At 40.8% G+C, this 20,846-nt stretch overlaps 1 protein-coding gene across 1 annotated transcript in view; it reads right to left on the minus strand.

Moving 5' to 3' along the window:
* Positions 1 to 2,674: 2,674 nt before the first annotated feature.
* Positions 2,675 to 20,846, minus strand: part of LOC140756910 (uncharacterized) — a 53,220-nt gene continuing 35,048 nt past the window's right edge. Inside the window, 18 exon segments of the mRNA XM_083059031.1 lie at positions 2,675 to 2,826; positions 3,711 to 3,854; positions 4,868 to 4,933; positions 5,736 to 5,836; positions 6,864 to 6,951; positions 7,497 to 7,595; positions 8,369 to 8,530; positions 8,881 to 8,990; positions 10,231 to 10,357; positions 11,715 to 11,871; positions 13,253 to 13,308; positions 13,903 to 14,056; positions 14,581 to 14,684; positions 15,262 to 15,460; positions 16,126 to 16,299; positions 16,797 to 17,014; positions 17,436 to 17,540; positions 20,278 to 20,469. Coding sequence (XP_082915157.1) covers positions 2,743 to 2,826; positions 3,711 to 3,854; positions 4,868 to 4,933; positions 5,736 to 5,836; positions 6,864 to 6,951; positions 7,497 to 7,595; positions 8,369 to 8,530; positions 8,881 to 8,990; positions 10,231 to 10,357; positions 11,715 to 11,871; positions 13,253 to 13,308; positions 13,903 to 14,056; positions 14,581 to 14,684; positions 15,262 to 15,460; positions 16,126 to 16,299; positions 16,797 to 17,014; positions 17,436 to 17,540; positions 20,278 to 20,469 — 2,340 coding nt within the window. The 3' untranslated portion in view covers positions 2,675 to 2,742.

A 20,846-nucleotide genomic window follows, 5' to 3' on the forward strand; every position in this document is an offset into this window, starting at 1 on the left:
TTTGGTTCGGACTAGTGTGTTATATAGAAGTCTCACAACACGTTCCGTCTTGAAACTGCGGGAGTTCCTGAGGACGAATCCCAACTGTCGGAAGGATTCCTTGGCTATGGCCTTAATGTGTTCATGAAAAGTGAGCTTTTGGTCGAATGTGACACCCAGATCCTTCATTATTATGGTCCTGGGCATGGTGGTATTGCCGATTTTGTAGTCAAAGATGACCGGATGCCGCGCTCGACCAAAACTCATGACATAGCATTTAGATAAATTAAACTCCATTTTGTTATAATATTTATAGGAAGACCTTTTTTCGCTGACTATTCTACAAAAAATACAACAAAAGGGCTCGAATGTATTTTATCCTTTTAACCATAATAAAAACCAACATTATAATGCAAATGTACTTAAACGACCTTCAATTAATACTTTTTTTGTAACTAGATGTTAATTTGATTAAGATCCCAACATATCCATAGCATCGATAACGATCTGGTAGCCGCCAATCACAATTAACATAACATCTGCGCCTAAAAAAATATTTGAGAAAACCGCTTTGTACTGGTTCGATCCACTTCGATCTAGTATGCTTGACTTTTTTGTAATTACAGTAGGTTGGTTTATAATTTAGGGCTAGCAGACGATCATGCAGTCCACCTGATGGTGAGTGGCTACTGCCGCCCATGGACATCTGCAATCAACCCCAAATAGACTAGTTTCCTACCTGATCGGTCGAGTCGGTCAGAGATGCGTCGCTACCCCTGAGGACTAAGCTGGAATGCTTCGGAAAAGTATTTTTCCCTTACCACAACTTTAAAATTCGAACACAGTAGCGCTTAACACTCCTATTATTAGGCAGAAAATCACCGTCAATTGTAATTGGTCATTGTCATCCCTGGGCATCTGTAATCGACTCCAAATATTGTTCTTGCATTGAGGATAAAAATACTATCACGCAAACAGCAACCGGTATACTTAATCTAAATGATACATAATAATAATATGGCTAATGCCCATTTTTAATAATCAATCTATCCATAGTTTCGTCTACCATCGAGACTTAACAATGTCTTTATAGTAGCAATTGTCAGATTTCGATAGTTAGCAGACAAAAATTGAACAGATTGATTATGAATAACGACCGTAAATATTTTTTTAATTTGACATAATGACGTATCCACGATCGCCAAGTGGAACGCGCCCGTTCCAAGCGCAGTGACATTCACAATGACTCCTGCGTTTGATAAATCGTGTGGGCGTTACTTGCGTTTTGATACTAAACAAACAGCTGCCTGTCAGGAATTTTGTCTATTATTAGTTTTTATAGGAGTAGCAGACGAGCAGGCAGTCCACCTGACAAGTGGGTATTGTCGACCATGGACATGTGATCAACCCCAGATGAGATAAGAGTCATGCCTGAAATCAGTCATAGATTCATTGCTATAACTGAGGATTAAGTTGGAACGCCTCGGAATATTTGTCTCCCTAACCACACCCTTCAAACCAGAACACTGCTGTTATTAGGAAGAAAAAATGTGGCGGTGGTGCCTTCAAAGTCGAACCTTGTGATTCTTCAATCCTCTAAAAGAAGTGTCGAGGATTGGAACGGAAATTAGGCATTTCGGATTTTTGACGTTTAAAAATACTCTTTCTCACCAACATGTGTGCGTGTGATAAATATTCATGTGCAAACACGAGTGTGAAACATGTGCTTGTGAGACATGCGAGTGTGAAACACATGTGCATGTAAAACATGTGAGTGTGAAACATGTGGGTATGTTTATGCAAAATATATGTAAGCAAAAAATGTGTATGCATATTTGGGTGTGTATGAAACATGTGCGTGTGAAACATTTGTTTCTGTGAAATACGTGGGTACATGAAACACTTGTTTGAAAGTGAAACTAGGTGAAACTAGTTTATGCTAAAATGTGAGTTTGAACCACATGTGTGTGTAAAACATGTGTGTATGAAACATATGTGGGTATGAAACACGTATGTGTGAAATGTGTGCGTGACGAGGTAGTTACTAACAAAACTTTAACGAATTGTAGATATGTATTAAAAAAAGAAAGTAAAATAGTATGTGATCCTTAACTATTGAATAAAAACAAACAATATTTTCAAATATTTTATTACAAAACTTGTTACATGTTACTTGTTACAATTTTCTTGACGAAATGTGGCAATTGACATTACGTTACTGGCACATATTTACATAGTTTTTTTGCAGGATTACACTTGGTTACGTAACCAAATAGTTTTAATAGACATTTTATTGTGTAACTATTGAAATAACTTTTATATCACGGCGTGCGTAAATTGACGTTTTACGCACGCTTCGCGTGCGCAAAACCCCCATTTCCGACCCCGTAATATAAAATTTTATACAACATCGTATACTCGTATTGTAATGTACTATTTGATGAAATATTCATAGTAACCCTTGAAATGTTCAAATGACGTAGAATATTTTCATGAATTGTATAAAATGAAATGTAATTATGAAAAAAAATGTTAACGGTTGTTAAATAGTATATTTTTTTAACGTTATTTTAATTTAATAATAATATTCATGTTCATTATGGTCTTTAAATCTAATTCATTTAAACTATTTTACTTTGAATAAAAATAATACTAAAAAAATGCTTACAAAATAACACAATGTGAAAACCATCTAGCCATCCATTTCTCGGCGAGAGTCGCTCGTTTTTAAACGCAGTGCGGTAAATCCTAACAGCTGTACCGCTACTGTTCGTGTTGGTTCAGTCTTCGCAAGCTAGTCACGTCCATACCGTAGATAGCGAACGGAGCGGGCTCCTCGAAATGCACCTGAAATGTATTGTACATTGTTACTTTACACACACATTACATTACATTACTTTCCGGCGGCACCACCGGCATACCTATTTCTACCTAATAACAGCAGTGTTAGGCGCTGCTGTGTTCCGGTTTGAAAGGTGTGGTAAGGGAGACAGACTTTTCCGAGGCGTTCCAGCTTAGTCCTCAGGGGTAGCAGCGCATCTGTGGCCGACCTCAGGTAGGAATATTTATAATATCTATAATCCTATCTGGGGTTGATTACAGATGTCCATGGGCGGCAGTAGCCACTTACCATCAGGTGGACTGCATGCTCGTCTGCTACTCTTATATTATAAAAAAAAAAAAAACGCACACGCTCGCACGCACACACACACACACACACACACACACACACACACACACACACACACACACACATTTATACAATTCTCACTTAAATTCGTACGAAATGAAATGCCGAACTAAATAGTATGTATTCATACATAGTTTTCGTGTTTCCCATTGTAAGTGCCAATTTACTTCTAAGTATGTTTATAGAAATAAAGAATGTTTCATACGAAATATTTGAGAAATAATTGGCCAAGTAAGAGTCGAACATGGAGGCCATCAAAATGTTCGTTATTTTCTACTAGTTTTAATTCATTTTATTATTATTTTATTTTTAGTATTTGTTGTTATAGCGGCCACCGTTAAGCATCCTCTGTAAAAAAAATCAAGTATCTATCATTACAGATTAAGAGGTAGAGCGCTGTGACAAACGGACAGACGGACAGACAGCGGAGTCTTAGTAATAGGGTTCCGTTTTTACCTTTTGGGTATGGAACCCTAATAATACGTAACACTCATTGAAATAATTTAACACAGGGATTATTATTCAAAGGTATAACTTTCACCTCCTTCTCAACGTCGTCCCTCTTCACCTCCTGTTGCGACTGGCTCACCTCCGCCGGTGACCTGTTCACCTCCGCTTGAGACTTGTTCACCTCGCCCTGCGACTTGTTCACCTCTCCCTTAGACTTGTCCGCTAACACCTGCACCTGTTACAATATACGGTATGTATTATACAGGGTGAATTTTTCAAACGGGCCTTCAGGGCCAAATCCGAAACTATATTCTCCCTGTATATTGGGAAGCTACAAACTGAGCAAAACACCGCAAACACATTATAATTATTTTATCCTTGACAACCAACTCGACATATGTCATAAAACATTTCTTCATATCACAGTATGATAGACTTACGGCCATGTAACACATAATGTTAAGCGTGGGACAAAGTAGCGTGCGCCATATAACACATAATTTTAAGCGTGGGCCAAAGCTACGCGTGCGGTGTAACACATATTTTAAAAGAAAGGGGCCAAGTAGCATATGCGATGTAACACATCTGAAGGTGGTAGAACCCTTTTGAAGGTGGTAGAACCCTTTGTGGTTCGACTCCGGCGGCACCACCGCCACACCTATTTCTACCTAGTAACAGCAGTTTTAGACGCTGCTGTGTTCCGGTTTGAAGGGTGTGGTAAGGGAGACAGACTTTTCCGAGGCGTTCCAGCTTAGTCCTCAGGGGTAGCGGCGCATCTGTGGCCGACCTCAGGTAGGAATATCTAATCCTATCTGGGGTTGATTACAGATGTCCATGGGCGGCAGTAGCCACTTACCATCAGGTGGACTGCATGCTCGTCTGCTACTCTTGTTTTATATATATATAAAAAAAAAAAAAAAAAACAACAATTTTAAGCGTGGGCCAAAGTTGCGCGCGCGATATAACACATAGTTTGAGACGTGGGACCAAGTTAAGCGTGCGATGTAACACACATTTATTATTTTAGCGTATTGGTAACACACAGTTTTAAGGGTGGGACAAAGTTGCGCACGCGATGTAACACATATTTTATTTCTAGGTTTTACTTTCGTTTATGGCTTGTTGGCTTACTTAAAATTTGCTAACGTGTATTTGCAAGAAACGAAGAACTGTTAATTCTGATTATTATATTGTGACTGATGCGTAATTTTTGTTATTCAAAGTGTATTTCTTTTTTTTTAAACTAACCTCATCGTCTTCGCTCCTAACGACCGGAGGAATGTTCGGGCCGAGCTTCTCCGCTAACGTTTGCACCTGGAGATATACATTTATACTATATAAGGCAAAGTATTTATTGGTGATATTGATTTTTTTAATTAGTGATAAGGAGTAACAACAAATCTGTGGTTTATTTCAGGTAGGATTTTCATCTTATGTGGGGTTGATTATAGATGTCTATGGATCGCAATAATTATTTACCGACATATGGATTATATTGTAAAATGTCGAAAAATACTGGTTTGGTGTATCCCCCCCTTTGATATTTAATTTAATTTTATTTTTAGTATTTGTTGTTATAGCGGCCACTATTATGCATCCAAATTCAGATGTCTATCTATTAAAGTTGCAGAGAGCCCTGTGACAGAGGGACAGACAGCGAAGTCTTAGTAATAGGGGCCAGTTTTTACCCTTTCGCTGTTTATCCACCGCCACCGTCACCGAGCCGATACCGATAATTAATGACGGCGCCGAAGTAGCGTACGTACATTTACTATAGCCGCTTGTCCACCGCACGTCCGTCACACGAGCACCGTCATCCCGGCCGCCGATATTTCGAGTAGATCGTCGTGACCGCTAGATCGGCACCGAGATTTTGACGGGCCGATGTGCCGGCAATGTAAAACACATTGGAACTTGTCCATACACAGCCGTCACACGCGTAACAGCTGGAACAAAATAAACCGCCGACATCGGTCGCGGTGGACAAACTATCGCCGTCACGACACGACATATTAAAATCGGTCCAAAATATTCTTGTTCTCGGTATCGGCGCGGTGACGGTGCGGTGGACAAACGACTTTTGGGTAGGGAACGCTAACAAGGGAACAACACTCACGTTGGGGTACTGCGAGAAGCAGGCTCTCGCGCGACCAGCACAAGGCGGCGCCACGGCCCGCCCGTAGCGGTCCCGGTCCGCCGGGTCGAACATGTAGTAACCTGGTAACACACGTTATCATTCAACATTATCATTATTATATTTCATTATTTTATATTTACATTCTTATATTACGTTCAGCTTTATTATTTCTTCATTTTTTTTATTTTATTTTTTATATACAGGGTGAATTTTTTAAACGGGCTTTCAGGGCCAAATCCGAAACTATAAGGATTAGCAATTTTCGGATTTGGCCCTGAAGGCCTATTTGAAAAATCCACCCTGTATATTGTATATAAGTTTATAGTTACATTTTGTAAATATAATTAATTGTGACAACTTTGTATAACTTTGTATTTTTGTATAACATACTTTGTAACTAAGTATTGGTTTATAATAAATTGGTAAAAATACATTACATATATTTATTACTTAAAGCTATTTAGCTAGAAATAGGATATGCGATGGTACCACCCTAGCTGAACCATATTATTTCTGATTGTACGAATTCGGAATTGAAACTGAATGTTGCAGCACGACCGCTCCCCGAACATAATTACCTAACACACTAGGAGGATTTTTTTTTAATATAGGAATAGCAGAAGAGCATGCAGTCCACCTGATGAAAAGACTGCCGCCCATGGACATCTGTAATCAACCCCAGATAGGATTAGATATTCCTACCTGAGGTCGGACACAGATGGGCCGCTACCCCTGAGGACTAAGCTGGAACGCCTCGAATAAGTATGTCTCCCTTACCACACCCCTCAAACCAGAACAACAAAGCATATCATTTTTTAGTAGCCAGAAATATATGTGCTAGGAAAGTTGCCAGAATAGCACCACAGAGGGCTTTACCACCTTCAAATTGTCTGACTATGTGCCTGTCATCAGATGGAATGCATGTGTGTTATAGTCCGCGCCAAACTGCTAATCCGCTCTGAAGTTGTTGCGAGCAGGTGTAGTCACAGAATTGTATGACTACACCTGCTTTGAAAATTTGCTAGCAAATTTACTATGGTGACGCGATTCAATTATATATTCAGAGCGGACTAGCAGTTTGGCGCGGACTATACCACGTTGACTTACCTCTCGGTGTCCTGAACAGCGCGACCGCGAAGTCCCCGCGACCGGCCAGGAACACTCCACACTTCTCCTCACGGAAGAATTCCGTCAGCTGAAAATACCAAAAATGTAATTTCTCGAAATTGAGCCTTTTCCTTTAGTTCGTCACGTATCATTACTTTCCAGAATTTGATCCTTATAAGCAATACTATCTGAAGATGTAGGTACTAATACAGGTGTGTTTTTTTTTTCAAAATGAACTCGTTTGATTCACAGCTAGCAAAGAAAATTTAAAAAATCGAATGATTTAGTTTTAGTTATTAACAAAATCGGCCTGGTAACTCCTTTCAGCATTTTTTGCTAATCCTTATAGTTACGGATTTGGCCCTGAAGGTCCATTTGAAAAATTCACCCTGTATATGACGTCCCGATTGTGAGTGTGTATGTTTGTACGCTTACGCGAGCATGTGCGTGTGCGTGTACGTGCATATATGTTTATGCACGTGTACGTGAGCGTCCGCGCGCTCGTGTGTTTGTGCGTGTGTGTGTGTGTGTACGTACGTGCATGATTGAGTTTGTGTGCATGCTTATATGATATGCTTTCGGGTACGTGTATGTGTACATATTTATGTGTGTGATGTGTGTGTGTGTGCTCACCTGTGGCAGCAGGTCCTGGTCGACGGTGCCCTTCTGCCTGGGCCGGTACACCACCACGCGGCACACGCAGTTGCCCGGCGTGTAGAACTTGCGCAGGATCTACAACAAACACACGATCACTATGTAGACACGTACGAGTACATGGGAGTGGGACATACAAATATAGAGGAGGTTTTACAAACACATTACATTACGTATAGTCCGCGTAAAACTGTTAGTCCGCTCCGAATATAGAAACGAGTCGCATCACAATAGAAAATTAGCCCCGCTGCAGTAGTAGTGTAGCGTTAGTGTGTTCTGATTTAAAGAGTGGTAGGAGAGGAGTTCTAAATTAGTCTTCAGCTGGTCGCCGCCGTCCAGCGCCTGGTCCAGGGTGGTGGAACACCAGCGTGCCCGTCACCTGCTGGATGGAGAGGATCTTGCTGCGCGGCCGGTAGTGCAGGTAGCTGTCCTGGTACAGCTGGTCGCCGCCGTCCAGCACCTGGTCCAGGGTGGTGGAACACCAGCGTGCCCGTCACCTGCTGGATGGAGAGGATCTTGCTGCGCGGCCGGTAGTGCAGGTAGCTGTCCTGGTACAGCTGGTCGCCGCCGTCCAGCACCTGGTCCAGGGTGGTGGAACACCAGCGTGCCCGTCACCTGCTGGATGGAGAGGATCTTGCTGCGCGGCCGGTAGTGCAGGTAGCTGTCCTGGTACAGCTGGTCGCCGCCGTCCAGCACCTGGTCCAGGGTGGTGGAACACCAGCGTGCCCGTCACCTGCTGGATGGAGAGGATCTTGCTGCGCGGCCGGTAGTGCAGGTAGCTGTCCTGGTACAGCTGGTCGCCGCCGTCCAGCACCTGGTCCAGGGTGGTGGAACACCAGCGTGCCCGTCACCTGCTGGATGGAGAGGATCTTGCTGCGCGGCCGGTAGTGCAGGTAGCTGTCCTGGTACAGCTGGTCGCCGCCGTCCAGCACCTGGTCCAGGGTGGTGGAACACCAGCGGCACACGTCCTCAACCCGCGACATCGCCACCGCCATCACCGAGCACGCCAACGCCTGGGGAGAAACACTTGAGATGAAGTCAAATTATGAACAAATTAATTAAAGCCTTTAAAGCATTTATTTAATTTAACAAAATAAACAAATTTTATTTAGCCCTCCAGGAAGTAAATTTTAAAAATGCTTTTCATAGTCATGCTCAATTTTGCTATTTCCTGAGCTGTTTGTAAGTGAAATATTTTACCTAACCTAATCTACTCCTCATATTTAGCTATTATAATGCCTCTTTAGCTATTATAATGTGTCCCACATTTCCGAAAATCTTTTCCTTGTCCACATTACACTATAATCATTATAAGATATATAAAAATATATATATAATCTGGTCTACATTATCTATATATAACCTGGTATCCTCTGGAAGCGTACGGGAACTTCCTGCAGGCCATCGAGTGGTGAGCGGAGAGGAACTGCGTGCCGTCGTTCAGTACTAGCCAGCCTGAAGTGTTGCGCTGACCTGGAGAGTGAGAGAGAGAATGAACTAGATAAAGATTCGAAAAATAAGTTAAAAGAAACAAAAAAATTAGGCCTTATCAATAATATTTTAGCTTGAAGTGATTTACTTCAAATTAGTGATTAGAAACCCTCTGATTTAATAAAGTTATGTGCGTATTAGAAATTAATTATCGACATCGTAATTATACCTGAAAGTTTTTAAAAAAGTTTAGAAGAATAGGTTTAGTAATTTTACCATGAAAGTGAAACAATTCACTATACTGCCCCCCTTACCTCCACTTGTCTATTGTTGGAACTGTCTACATAATAAATATCATGAAATCATAGTATTTCAGTCATATCATACTCATTCATTTACATACATCATATAATTGCTGATTATGGAAGTTCATATTTTTGGAATAGACAGTCTTACTAGTCTATAGTCTGATCCATACTTAGGTGTCCAAAATGTAAACAAAGAAATGTCATTGTCAAAATTCGATTACAGATATTGCAAACCTTAACAAATTAACAAGAAACGAAAAATTTCACTAAATTCAACATAAAACAAAAACTTAATAACTGCACACAATTAAAAAAAAAGCGCTAAGAAAACTAGAAAAAATTCCAGTTCAATCACGATCACGAAAATGAATAATATCAACTACGAAACTTAAAAATGGCGGCACATAAAATGTTTTGGATGCCGATTGTGAGACCATTATTTCATTTTCATGTTCTCTCATAAATCTTGTTTTTTATTATTATTATTACTGTATGAAATGAAATTGAGTTAATATAAATATTGGAAAATGTGAATTGGGTTTAATTTATTTAGATTATTATTTTATTATCGATGTATTAATTGAATATTGTCAAAAATAAGAAACTGCCATTTGACACATATTTTCTTGATGGGTCACAACACCTTTGTTTACATTTTGGACACCTAATTATGAATCGGACTATAGTCTAGTCATAAAATGTTATCTTACTTTTGCAATGCCCTTTGTAAAGGATATGTAATAAATTATTGGACAAAATTATTATTGTAAATTTTGAAGATCGTGGAACAATGTATGGTACATATTTTCTAAAATCCTTGGATTTTGGATTCTGAGCGTTTTGACAATAGTTTACCTACACCTTTCCCCCTCACTCCCTTCTCGTCATAACTGTTTACATATTAAATACCAAAACATCATCCACGTAATGTTTCAAAAGACGAACATTCCTAACCCCCCTACACCCCCACTCACCCTTAAGCTTGGCCACGTCCTTGTCCCTGGCCTCGGCGGCTCTCTGCGCGTCGCCGCACGAGGGCCCGCCCGGCGGGTGTTTGCGCTCCGCCTCGTCCGCGCGACGACGACGACCGTCCACACCCACCTGCGACACACCACCATCATCAACACCCATTGTATAGTCGTCACAATTTAATAGGCCCATTTTGTCACATGCCATCCCAATGTCATTAATGTCTTAAACTAACTTTTTAGTAGGCAGATTACGACCATGTGATGGCTAGAGCTTGCAGCTTCAAAGTATTCGGAAGAAACCATAATCGATTAACTTTCAAATAATCGAAACTTAGAATTACCAATAACTAATTATTTAGCCCTTTTTCCTTATATCATCAATAAAATAATCAAAACTTTATTTCTTAGTGAATGTTAAACGAAAAAAAAAATACAGTTTACGACCGATGCTTTATTTAATCTTCTAAAAAGGATTAAATTTTTAAATTACACTAGAATTTATTTTCTTTTCTCCTTTTAATTGAATTTTAGATGATTTAGAAAAATATAGAATAAATATTCTGTTTACAAAATATTAAGTAATTTATACAATACGATGTGTGGTTGTAATCGATTTGTCGTAAAAATTGGTTTCTTTGGTTATCGATTTGTATGTCACATGCTTAGAGCCTAGCGATGGCATGTGTCAAAATGGGCCTATTAAATTGTGACGGCTATAGTGTATGTAAATGGTCTGTCGTCTCATGCTTATACGCCGCACACGGTAGCATTTTTTTTTTTAATTTAACCTTTTTTTATAATATAGGAGTAGCAGACGAGCATGCAGTCCACCTGATGGTAAGTGGCTCCTGCCGCCCATGGACATCTGCAATCAACCCCAGATAGGATAGATATTCCTAACTGTGGTCGGCCACGGGTGCGCCGCTACCCCTGAGGACTAAGCTGGATCGTCTCGGAAAAGTCTGTCTCCCTTACCACATCCTTCAAAACGGAACACAGCAGCGCCTAACACTGCTGTTATGAGGCAGAAATAGGTGCGGCGGTGGTGCCGCCGGAGTTGAACCACAAAGGGTTCTACCACCTTCTTATTAGGCAAAAATAGGTGTGTGCGTTGCTCGAGCCCGCTATGTATGAATATTGAGTTCTGTTGCTTTTCACAAACTTTAATTTAGTTTCACCTCTCCCGGTGTTCTAATCTTGCAAGCTAAATTTCACCCACTTCACAGTGTCCAATTCAGCTGAAATTTGGCATGTATCTTGATTACGCGTGATACTGCAATTATATTAATTTAGTTTTGTTGTTAATCGATCGAGCTTAGTCCTCAAGGGTAGCGGCGCATCTGTGGCCGTATATCCTATCTGGGGTTGATTACAGATGTCCATGGGCGGCAGTAGCCACTTACCATCAGGTGGACTGCGTGTTCGTCTGCTACTCCTATATTATAAAATAAAAATAAATAAATATTTTTGTTTGGCGAACCACCCACCTTGCTAGTGGCGGGCACCAGCGTCACCCCGGGCGGCGCCCTCACCAGCGGCGGCTCCACTCCGCCCAGCTTCCTTATCGGCTGCACGTTCACACAGATCGCGTACAGCTGGAACTCGTGCTTCATTCGCTCGGGGACCGGCACGTTTTGGAGATAACTGTACAACGAACCGAGAATAATCATCAAAATAAATAAGTTTAAAAAAGCTAAAAAAAAACACGCTTTTATTGCTCATCGAAGTAAAATCTATAAACTAATTTTATTCTGAACCGTAGTAAAAATTGAATGATTGTTATATTTAAAGTATCAAGCAACCCACTATTTTTACTACGGTTGAATTGTTCTGTTAATAAGTTATTTTATTATATTTTTATTCTGAGACAATTAATTATGATTGATTGTTCGCTTCTACTATTGTAATATAAACGTCATTAAAATATTTTGTAGTTTTTAGTTCGATTAGCAATAAAAATGTGTTTTTGTTTAGTTTATTTTTTTAAATAATAAACAGTCCGTTACATATGTATATTGATACAACCCAAGCTAATATAAAAGCGTGTTAAAACTCAACGGGTTGCACTCCTGGAGTCCCAGCAGAAGCGAAAACTTGAATATTAAAGTTGTGCATTTGTCATATTTTGGAATGGTTAGGGAATAAATTTGCACGAATTGCTTCACTTATCGGTATAAAAGTAGTATCATTTATGTGGTATTATACAAAATTCGTTCATTGCGCTATCGCACACAATCATGACTATTACTAGTATTACATTAAAAATCGTTTTACGAATTTTCGATCAGGCCACATGTCCAACGATTGTCCACGAATTTAAACATTTTTTACCCATCACAAAAAGTGCACAACGCTGGTAGAAGACATTTTCACTTTGTCTACGCCCGGAATCCAGGGCAGCGAGCATCGACAACGTCATCTTTAATCTATGCGCTTAACACTTCTCTCTGTCTTAATTTTTCGAGAACACGAACGTTACAAGAAAAACCGTCGTTTCAATTTTGCGAGGCTTCCCCCTCCTTCACACACTTCAAAATATTTTTGAAGTAAATATTTTTGTTCTTATGTAGACAGGCCCACTCTACGGTCTACCGGACTTTACCTGCGCAGGTTTGCCTGTAAAGTCAACCGCACGTCGGCAGCGTGCATGGGGATAGTCCTGTAGCGATGGCGTCGATTTAGAACTATAATATGACACACTGTACGATGTCACACTAAAAAGTTGTTTTTTGATCTTGCACCGGTCGCCCGTACAGATAAAAAACTGCACAGGTGTATTCCCACACACAGGCCGGTGTACCTGCGCAGGAATATCTGAACAGGTAGACCTCTCCGGTGCACCATAGTGCTTAAGATAGGGAATAAGGTGGGGAACGTGTGACGAAAGCGGTACGAAAAGCGTGATCGGGCGAGACGAATGGAAGTTGAGAGGGAGATATAAACTAGTACAGATAGAAAGAGAGATAGTTACGTTTCGTATATTTAAGAAAAATGTAGAAAAATAATAGTACGTTAGTAAACTTACGCAAATGCCATTAATTTGGGCGATGTAAACGTAAGCACGCACGCGGCACCATCGTCCTGGAAACATACAAAAATCAAAATTAATTTACATCTTGCGTGACAATGGCTAACAGTAATCAAATTGTTTACTCATTCCTATTTTAATGAATGCCTAATGTTAAAAAAATGTTTGGCATCGGCAGATCTCCTTGTATGCTAAGTGATCATGACCGGACAGCGGCCGTGTTTGACAGTCGCAGTTCGGAACTTGTATATAAGTAAGATATTGAGAAAACTTCGATAGCGTGATTCAGAATACGTGTAGCACCATCTCGTGACGTTTAGAGAAAAGTCTCCACAACGTAACACCGAGCACAGGAAGGGCGGTCGCCTAGTTGTACTAGCAGTTCGATAGTAGCCTTCGACCGATGCGCACGCGTTCCACGTGCTCGGTGGAATGTCGCTCAAAAAAACCGCTCCAAAGCCCATCTGGAGGGGACGTGAGGGGGACCTGGGTGTCCATTCTGAGCCTAGTAGGACGCGTACGGCGCCGACCAGGGGACGCCGTGCGTGTGCGACTCGAAGCCACGCTCCAGGCACACCTGGGGACAGTGGGGGGAGTGGGGGATGTAGGGGAAGTGGGTGACAGTGGGGGACGCGGGGATCACTTGCCTGAGCGTCCACGCGGAGCCCCGTGGGGCCGCAGGCGTGGGGCTCCATCATGTAGAAGCTGGGCGAGCCGGCCACGCGCCACACCGCCACCGCGTGCGGCACCGACCACAGGATCCCATGCGTGTGAGACTCGAAGAAGCGCTCCAGGGCGCACCTGGAAGGATGGAGAGGTGTGTTATAGGCGGCGCCAAACTTCTAGACCGCTCTGAAATAACGCACGCAGGTGTCAGTCAGAGAAACAATGCGGTCGAACACAACTACAAGCAACATAAGCACACACTAACTGCGCCGAGGGGTGCCAGGCGGTCGCGCTGTCTTCGTCTCGCTAATATTTACAATATGCTGTTGCGACGCGACTCGTTTCTATATTCGGAGCGGACTAGCAGTTTGTATTAACAATAAATTTACGATGGTAATTAATAATCAATATATCTATAACAAAATAATCTTCAAAATCAGATCATAAACGACGGGATTATCCCCGAACAAACAAAAATAAAAACATATACAAGATGATTTTTTCACATAGGCCTTCAGGACTATATCCGGAACTATAAAGATTAGCGAAATACGCTGAAAACAGTTACGAGGCCGATATTGATAAAGACTTAAACTGCATCATTAATTTTTTTAAATACATTTTTCCTTAGCCGAGAATCGAACGATTCCAGCACTCACCTAACAGTCATCTCAGCGGGCGTCTTCTGCTCCAACTTGCCGCTGTATATTTGCTGAAGATCGTAGCGCACGTAGTTCACACCCAGTACGAAGCGCTTCAACACCTACACGCACACACACATGCACAGATTATTAAGATCCTCACAAACACTTACACATATACAGTGTGTTAGTGATTCTTCCAGTTTCTATTTCACTTACAACTCCAGTGCAGCACGTTGGGATCAAACATTTTTGGTCCTTCGAGCCGGATTTGTGTGCTACACTGTATTATAGCACTTGTTAAGAAAGAAAGAAAATAAAAAAAATATACATTACGTTAGTTCTTACATTCACTAGTGACCCCCTAAGCACACGAGACCTCGGAATTCGGAATCGGGTACCCCCCGCTAAACAGCGGGGTTGGTATAATTTTAATGTTTTCTCATTATATTATAATAATATTATATTATTATGAAAGAATATTACAAAATCAGGGGGGTATTTACCTCCTTGAGAATTTGCCCGGGCAAAGAGGGTACCCCTACCCACCCCCATATTGCAAACGTAGACGCGGCATACGAGAGACCGGTGGGTATGAAGTCCCATCTTGCTTGGAGTCCCATCTTCAGTGACCTGGACTGACCCCTGACAGAGTGACTGGCCCCTGACCTAATGCCTCCCTGACTATGTCCCCCTCACCTGCAGCGGCAGCAGCACGTCCTCCCCGGGGCGGAACTCGTAGCCGAGCGCCTGCAGCGACGCGGAGAACAGCGCGCAGCCCGCGGACATCACCTCGTCCACCGTGCGCCGGCTCCACAGGTGCGGCCGACGAATATGCGACATACAAGCCGCTACTATAGCGCCGCACGAGGATTGGAGGAGAGCGTCGCGGGTGAACCTGGAAATGGTGTTACACTAGTAAGTATATTATATGTTATCGCCATCACCCAGGCTCGACTGGCAGAGAATACCATTAGGCAAATCCTTACCTAAGGAAAGTAAGGTAAGTAAGGTAATTTATCTTTGTAATCCTTAGGTAAATCCTTAGGGTGTATAAAAATAGATAAATAAATTTACGCACACAAAAATGCAAGCAATATAAACATGTACCACACACAGAGTACGCCCCTACTGTCGCAACTAGAGCCCTCTGAACAAGATTAGAAAATTGCAATCCCAGACACTTTTTGATGTGAAACATCTATAGCCGCACGTAAAACCGATTTCTTACGTGGCGATGCATGCCGTCGCCACTCTATACGATGGTATATATATACAGTCTATATGCAGTAATGTGTACGGTGTGGCGACGCGTCGCCATGCGCAATCGAATTCAATAAATAGTCATCGTTATCTGGAAAAAAATCGTAATATTTTATTTTATCATTATGACATATTTAGTTCCTATCACAATATGTTCTTTTCTGCATATTACTTTTACAAAATAATGTCGATGTTTCACATCTGCCAGGCGTCCCGTGACGGCTCACATTTTTTTTTACTAAAAAAAGAAATATTATTGTTCCACTCGGCGCCCCGAGCCCCCGCCGCCCCGGCGCTCACTTGACGACGTCGGGCGGTCGCGAGCCGCGCAGCACGGTGCGGCCGCGCGCGCTCTCCACGTAGGCCGTGAGCACCTTCCACTCGTAGCCCTCGTCCGGCAGCGCGCCCTGCGCCGACACCGCGCCCGGCAGCCGCGACAGCTCCCAGAACACCTTCACCGACGATATGGAGTACCTGGGACCATCGACGTATGAGGAGTTCACATGTAAATATGTAATAGTATTGTATCAAGCTATTGTGTGCAAATTTTAAAAGGGAAACGGCAAGCGGTAAGGCATTGTCATTATACGAGACCTGCGGTTATCACTATAGTTAATAATTATAGCTTCTCTTGTTCTTTAGAAAATAACTATTAAGTCTTGCTTCCGTTTCAAAATCCTTCACACGCCAAAACGCGTGTCATTTTTCCATGTCCTATGCAACTCAAAATTTGAGAGACTTGCCATTAATTACTCAATTTGACTCCTTTGTCATTACCAACAAAACTAAAATTGCACTCTTTTTTATAATTTGTAACCAACATCAAATAACATTACTTTGTTACTAGAAGTCGGCCTCAGATGCACCGTATCCTGACGACTAGGTTAGAACGCCTCAGAAAAGCATATCTTCACCACACTTCAATCCAGAACATACAGCACTTAACACCCCCCTTTCCTCCCCCCACATACTTGTTACTCCCCGGCCGCGCCAACAACCCAACATTATGCGCAAAGGTCTCCGCGATCTGGTCCACGGTGGACAGCAGCACCAGCGAGGCCGCGCCGCCGGGGGAGGCCCTGCCCGCGGGGCCGGTGGCGTGCGGCTCCCACAACACGAAGGCCTTGTCGTCCGCCGCGCGCCACACGCCCACGCAGTAGCCCTTCGCGCAGAGCACGCCGTACTTGTTCTGGGGATTGGATTAGTACAGAGTTACATTTTATACATAAATTGAGTTAAAAAAATGCATTTTCCTTTAGTTTGTCAATTATCATTGCATCAAATTTCGTCCTGAAGGCCCACTTTGAAAATTTCATCCTGTATATTATAAATCATCCAGCCGTTCAGGCCGTTAGTTTAGGCGTGCCAAACAATTAAACATACATGTGTGTACATACATACGCTGCAAAACAGGTTAACAAATTTAAATTAAAGTTTTTGATCATGTTTCCAAAGCTGGATTCAGCGTCAAATATAAGATACTTTTAACGCAACAAATGACGATGACTTCGAGATATAGAAAAATATATTTCTATTGTACTTTTATTATTATTTACTTTTAATTTTTCCACCATTACACCAAATCACACCACAACGAAGCATCAACTCACCGACTCAAAGAACTTGGTGAGCCCCCGCTTGAGGTTCAACACGGCGCCGGTCTCGCCCGCCTTGATGTCGCCGGTCACCACTTCGTCCTCTATCTCCAGCTTTATCTGCAATCAATAGCAAAAATAAGGGACTCATTTGCATACTAATAACGTGAAAGCAATCTTACTCCCCTCCCACCTTCTATTCCCACCTTAGAAAACCCCCAAACATTTTCTAGTTAATTTCATCCCTCGTATCTATATACTTGTGGCGTCATTCACAAAAATTAAATAAGCAAAAATAAATGTAGCAATAACTAAGCCAGTTAACCCTGGCGAAGTAAAATCAATTTCATCCCTGCCTTCTTTCTGCTTTCCCGTAAAAGGCTTATAATCATGTTGGAAACAATCTCAATCCCCCCCTTCTCTCCACTGAATGTTCCCCTCCCTACATCCTTACTCCCCTACAACTCAAGAGCAAATTCAATAACACAAATTCATGCACATTAAATCTAAAAACATTAAATTTAATTTATTTATTTATCGTTACATCTATAATTACAGGTTTTCTTAACCTAAAGCGATAAAGTAGCTCACTTATAATTACGTTAAATAAATTATAAGTAACTATAACTATGCCTTTCATATTATAATGTATAACATACATAAAAGATATGAAATAGTGACACTTTTGCGAATACACCCCTTGTGACAACAAAAGACGTCACTTTTATTTTAGATTTCATTAAGAATGAAAGCAACTTCCTCCCCCCTCTCCCCCACAAAGAATGATCCTGTCACCTCATCCCACTCCAGCCCTGCCACACTCGCACTCAAATTGGCTACTTGACACTTTTTGGGAAAGTGTTTTAATGAATTAGTATACGTATTATATATGCCTTTCATTGATCACTTTTTCGAAAAAAGGGCTATTCATTAATAAAAATCGAACTTTCTTTACGGTGAACGGAACGTCACGTTAAATCAGGCGGTCAAGTGTCATTTTGTGGCGGAACGTCATTACACTGTAAACAAACAACGCTTAGAAGAAAATTGAGAGTTATTTAGCTATTATAACTAAAATTTAAATAAATGACAAGTTATAAGACGTGTGCAGTGACGATGTGTACAAGTACGATCGTAACAAATTTGCTTATACAAGTTCCTAAACCCAAATCTCATAAACGTTAAAGAACTTGCAGATTCTTATATATTTAAATCCTCTGTTTGCAAGCAATGACATTTTATACTATCTATGTAAGAGAAGTATTATTGAAAAAAAGGAATAAATTTAGTAACTCTCGAGTGATTCGTCAATTCCAAATCATTGGAACGGGACGTAATCAAAACAAAACAGCAAGTGGAAGTATTCATATATTTAATATATTATATAGATGTCTATGATAAGAATAGAATTATAAGACGTCTATGAGAATTCTATTTTAAGGGCCCATTCTGTAATTAATAGGACACAATTAAAATATTTCATGACTGTGTTATTATTGATGGTGCATGTGCACTGATTAAGTTACAGGACTGTATAATTAAAAATACATGATTTGCTAATATTAGTATTTTATTAACCGATTTCTTTGTTTATTCGGTTTATATGGTTCTATTAGTGAGTACACACAGTAGAAATTTTGTATATATTTATCATATGTTATAGTTACAATAATTACTACAGATCACCTAAGCTAAATTTTTGTGCTGCTTGCGTGTCTGCTTTCCTTCATTACTAAAATTATTTTCCGTAACAAATGGATATTTATTTTTATCACTGTCATTTTCAGAATTAAATTGCAATGCAAAACTGTATGGTCACTTTTCTTCCTTCATCTTGTTGGGTAGGTTACGCAAGTAAAGAAGTACTATTTCCCGTGTACTTTACTTTATGTATTTCAGACTGGTGCCCACTTTCGAAACTTTTGGCTCCTCACTTCTTCTAGGCAGGACAGTCATCACATTTTCATTTTCATTGATGTACCTTGTGTTCAGGACAACTTTTACTTTTCATGAAACACAAACTTGCCTTCCTCTTAAACTGCACATACTCTATAACGTCGTCACTATACGATTGTCGGGAAGATCTGTAAATATAAATATAACCAATTAATAACCTTAAAACAGTTCACATAAGAATATAAGTATATTTAAAAAAAATATTAATAATTACTTGAAGACAACCTTTCTTCTGTCTGAAGTCAGTTAAGAAATGTTTTAATTGTCGGATATGATTAAATGTAAATATAAAGAATGTTTTACTTACGTTGTTTATTTGATATTTCCATAGGTTATCTCACGGAAGTTTTTGTATCCATTTTGATTTATTGCTCTGCATATATGGATCTTCTTTAAGCAGGTTCACGCTATCAGCTTTAATATAGTATGGCTTCATTTCGGTTCACAACATAAATTCAACCAACTCTAACAGCAAACGATTTAATAATTATTTGTCTTGTTTGGTTTCGATGTAGTGACGTCACATGACATTTGAGGCAGCACTGTCGCCGTTTTGGGATTTAAAATCCACAGATAAAAAATCGAAAATTTCTTTTTAAAAATTAAAATACTTAGAACGTATTAAAAAATAAACGAAATACTGCATACTTTATGTTTACTTATAAGCTATCATATCCAACATATTTCATATTTTATTGTTATAACTGTCAAGTACCCAATTGAAGCTGGTGACATGGAAGCATCTACCTCCCCCCTCACAATGTGTCCACGTTACGTCACCACACTCCAGCCTAGTCAAACACACGCACTCACATTGAACCCTAAATGAAAGCTTCTACCCACCCTCACAATATGTTCAAACGAAGTTACCATACTCCAGCCCAGCCACTCATACACTCACATTGAAGCTGGTGACATGAAAGTCCGGCATGAGGTCCGCGGGCCGCACTGTGGGCGGTTGAGAGGCTCGAGGCAGGGACGCGGTGTACAGCCGGTCACCGTACTTCAGTATCGCGTCCACCAGCGAGGGCTTCCAGTAGGTGTAGGGCTCCACGTGGTCTACCACTATGCCCATCACGGCGTTCGCAGCGTCCTGGAAACGAACAGCAATATTATTAGTCGCTTTCTAAGGTGTAGTGTAAAGAGAATAATTTAAATGAGTGAATGAGGAGAATAATGAAACTGAGTTTCTTTAAGAAAGCCAAAGTTATCAAAGATTATATTTTTCATTCGCATAATATATACATTTTACTTATACATTTCATTCACTCTATCACACACACCTTTACGCTCATTCCACAACATCATTCACTCCGTCATGCACACTTACGCTCACATACACATATCAAAGTATAAAGTACACTATAGGTTTCCTGAAGTTGTGCGAGCTAAGCTCAGCCGTACACTTGGTAACTTACCTTTTTTTTTGTTTACGGAGGGGGAAACCTTCAAAAGGTACCCGGTGCCGTG

This window comes from Epargyreus clarus, unplaced genomic scaffold, assembly GCF_041222505.1.
Source record: "Epargyreus clarus isolate Ecla_fem2 unplaced genomic scaffold, WU_Ecla_fem_2.2 ptg000036l, whole genome shotgun sequence".
Taxonomy (NCBI): Eukaryota; Metazoa; Arthropoda; class Insecta; order Lepidoptera; family Hesperiidae; genus Epargyreus; species Epargyreus clarus.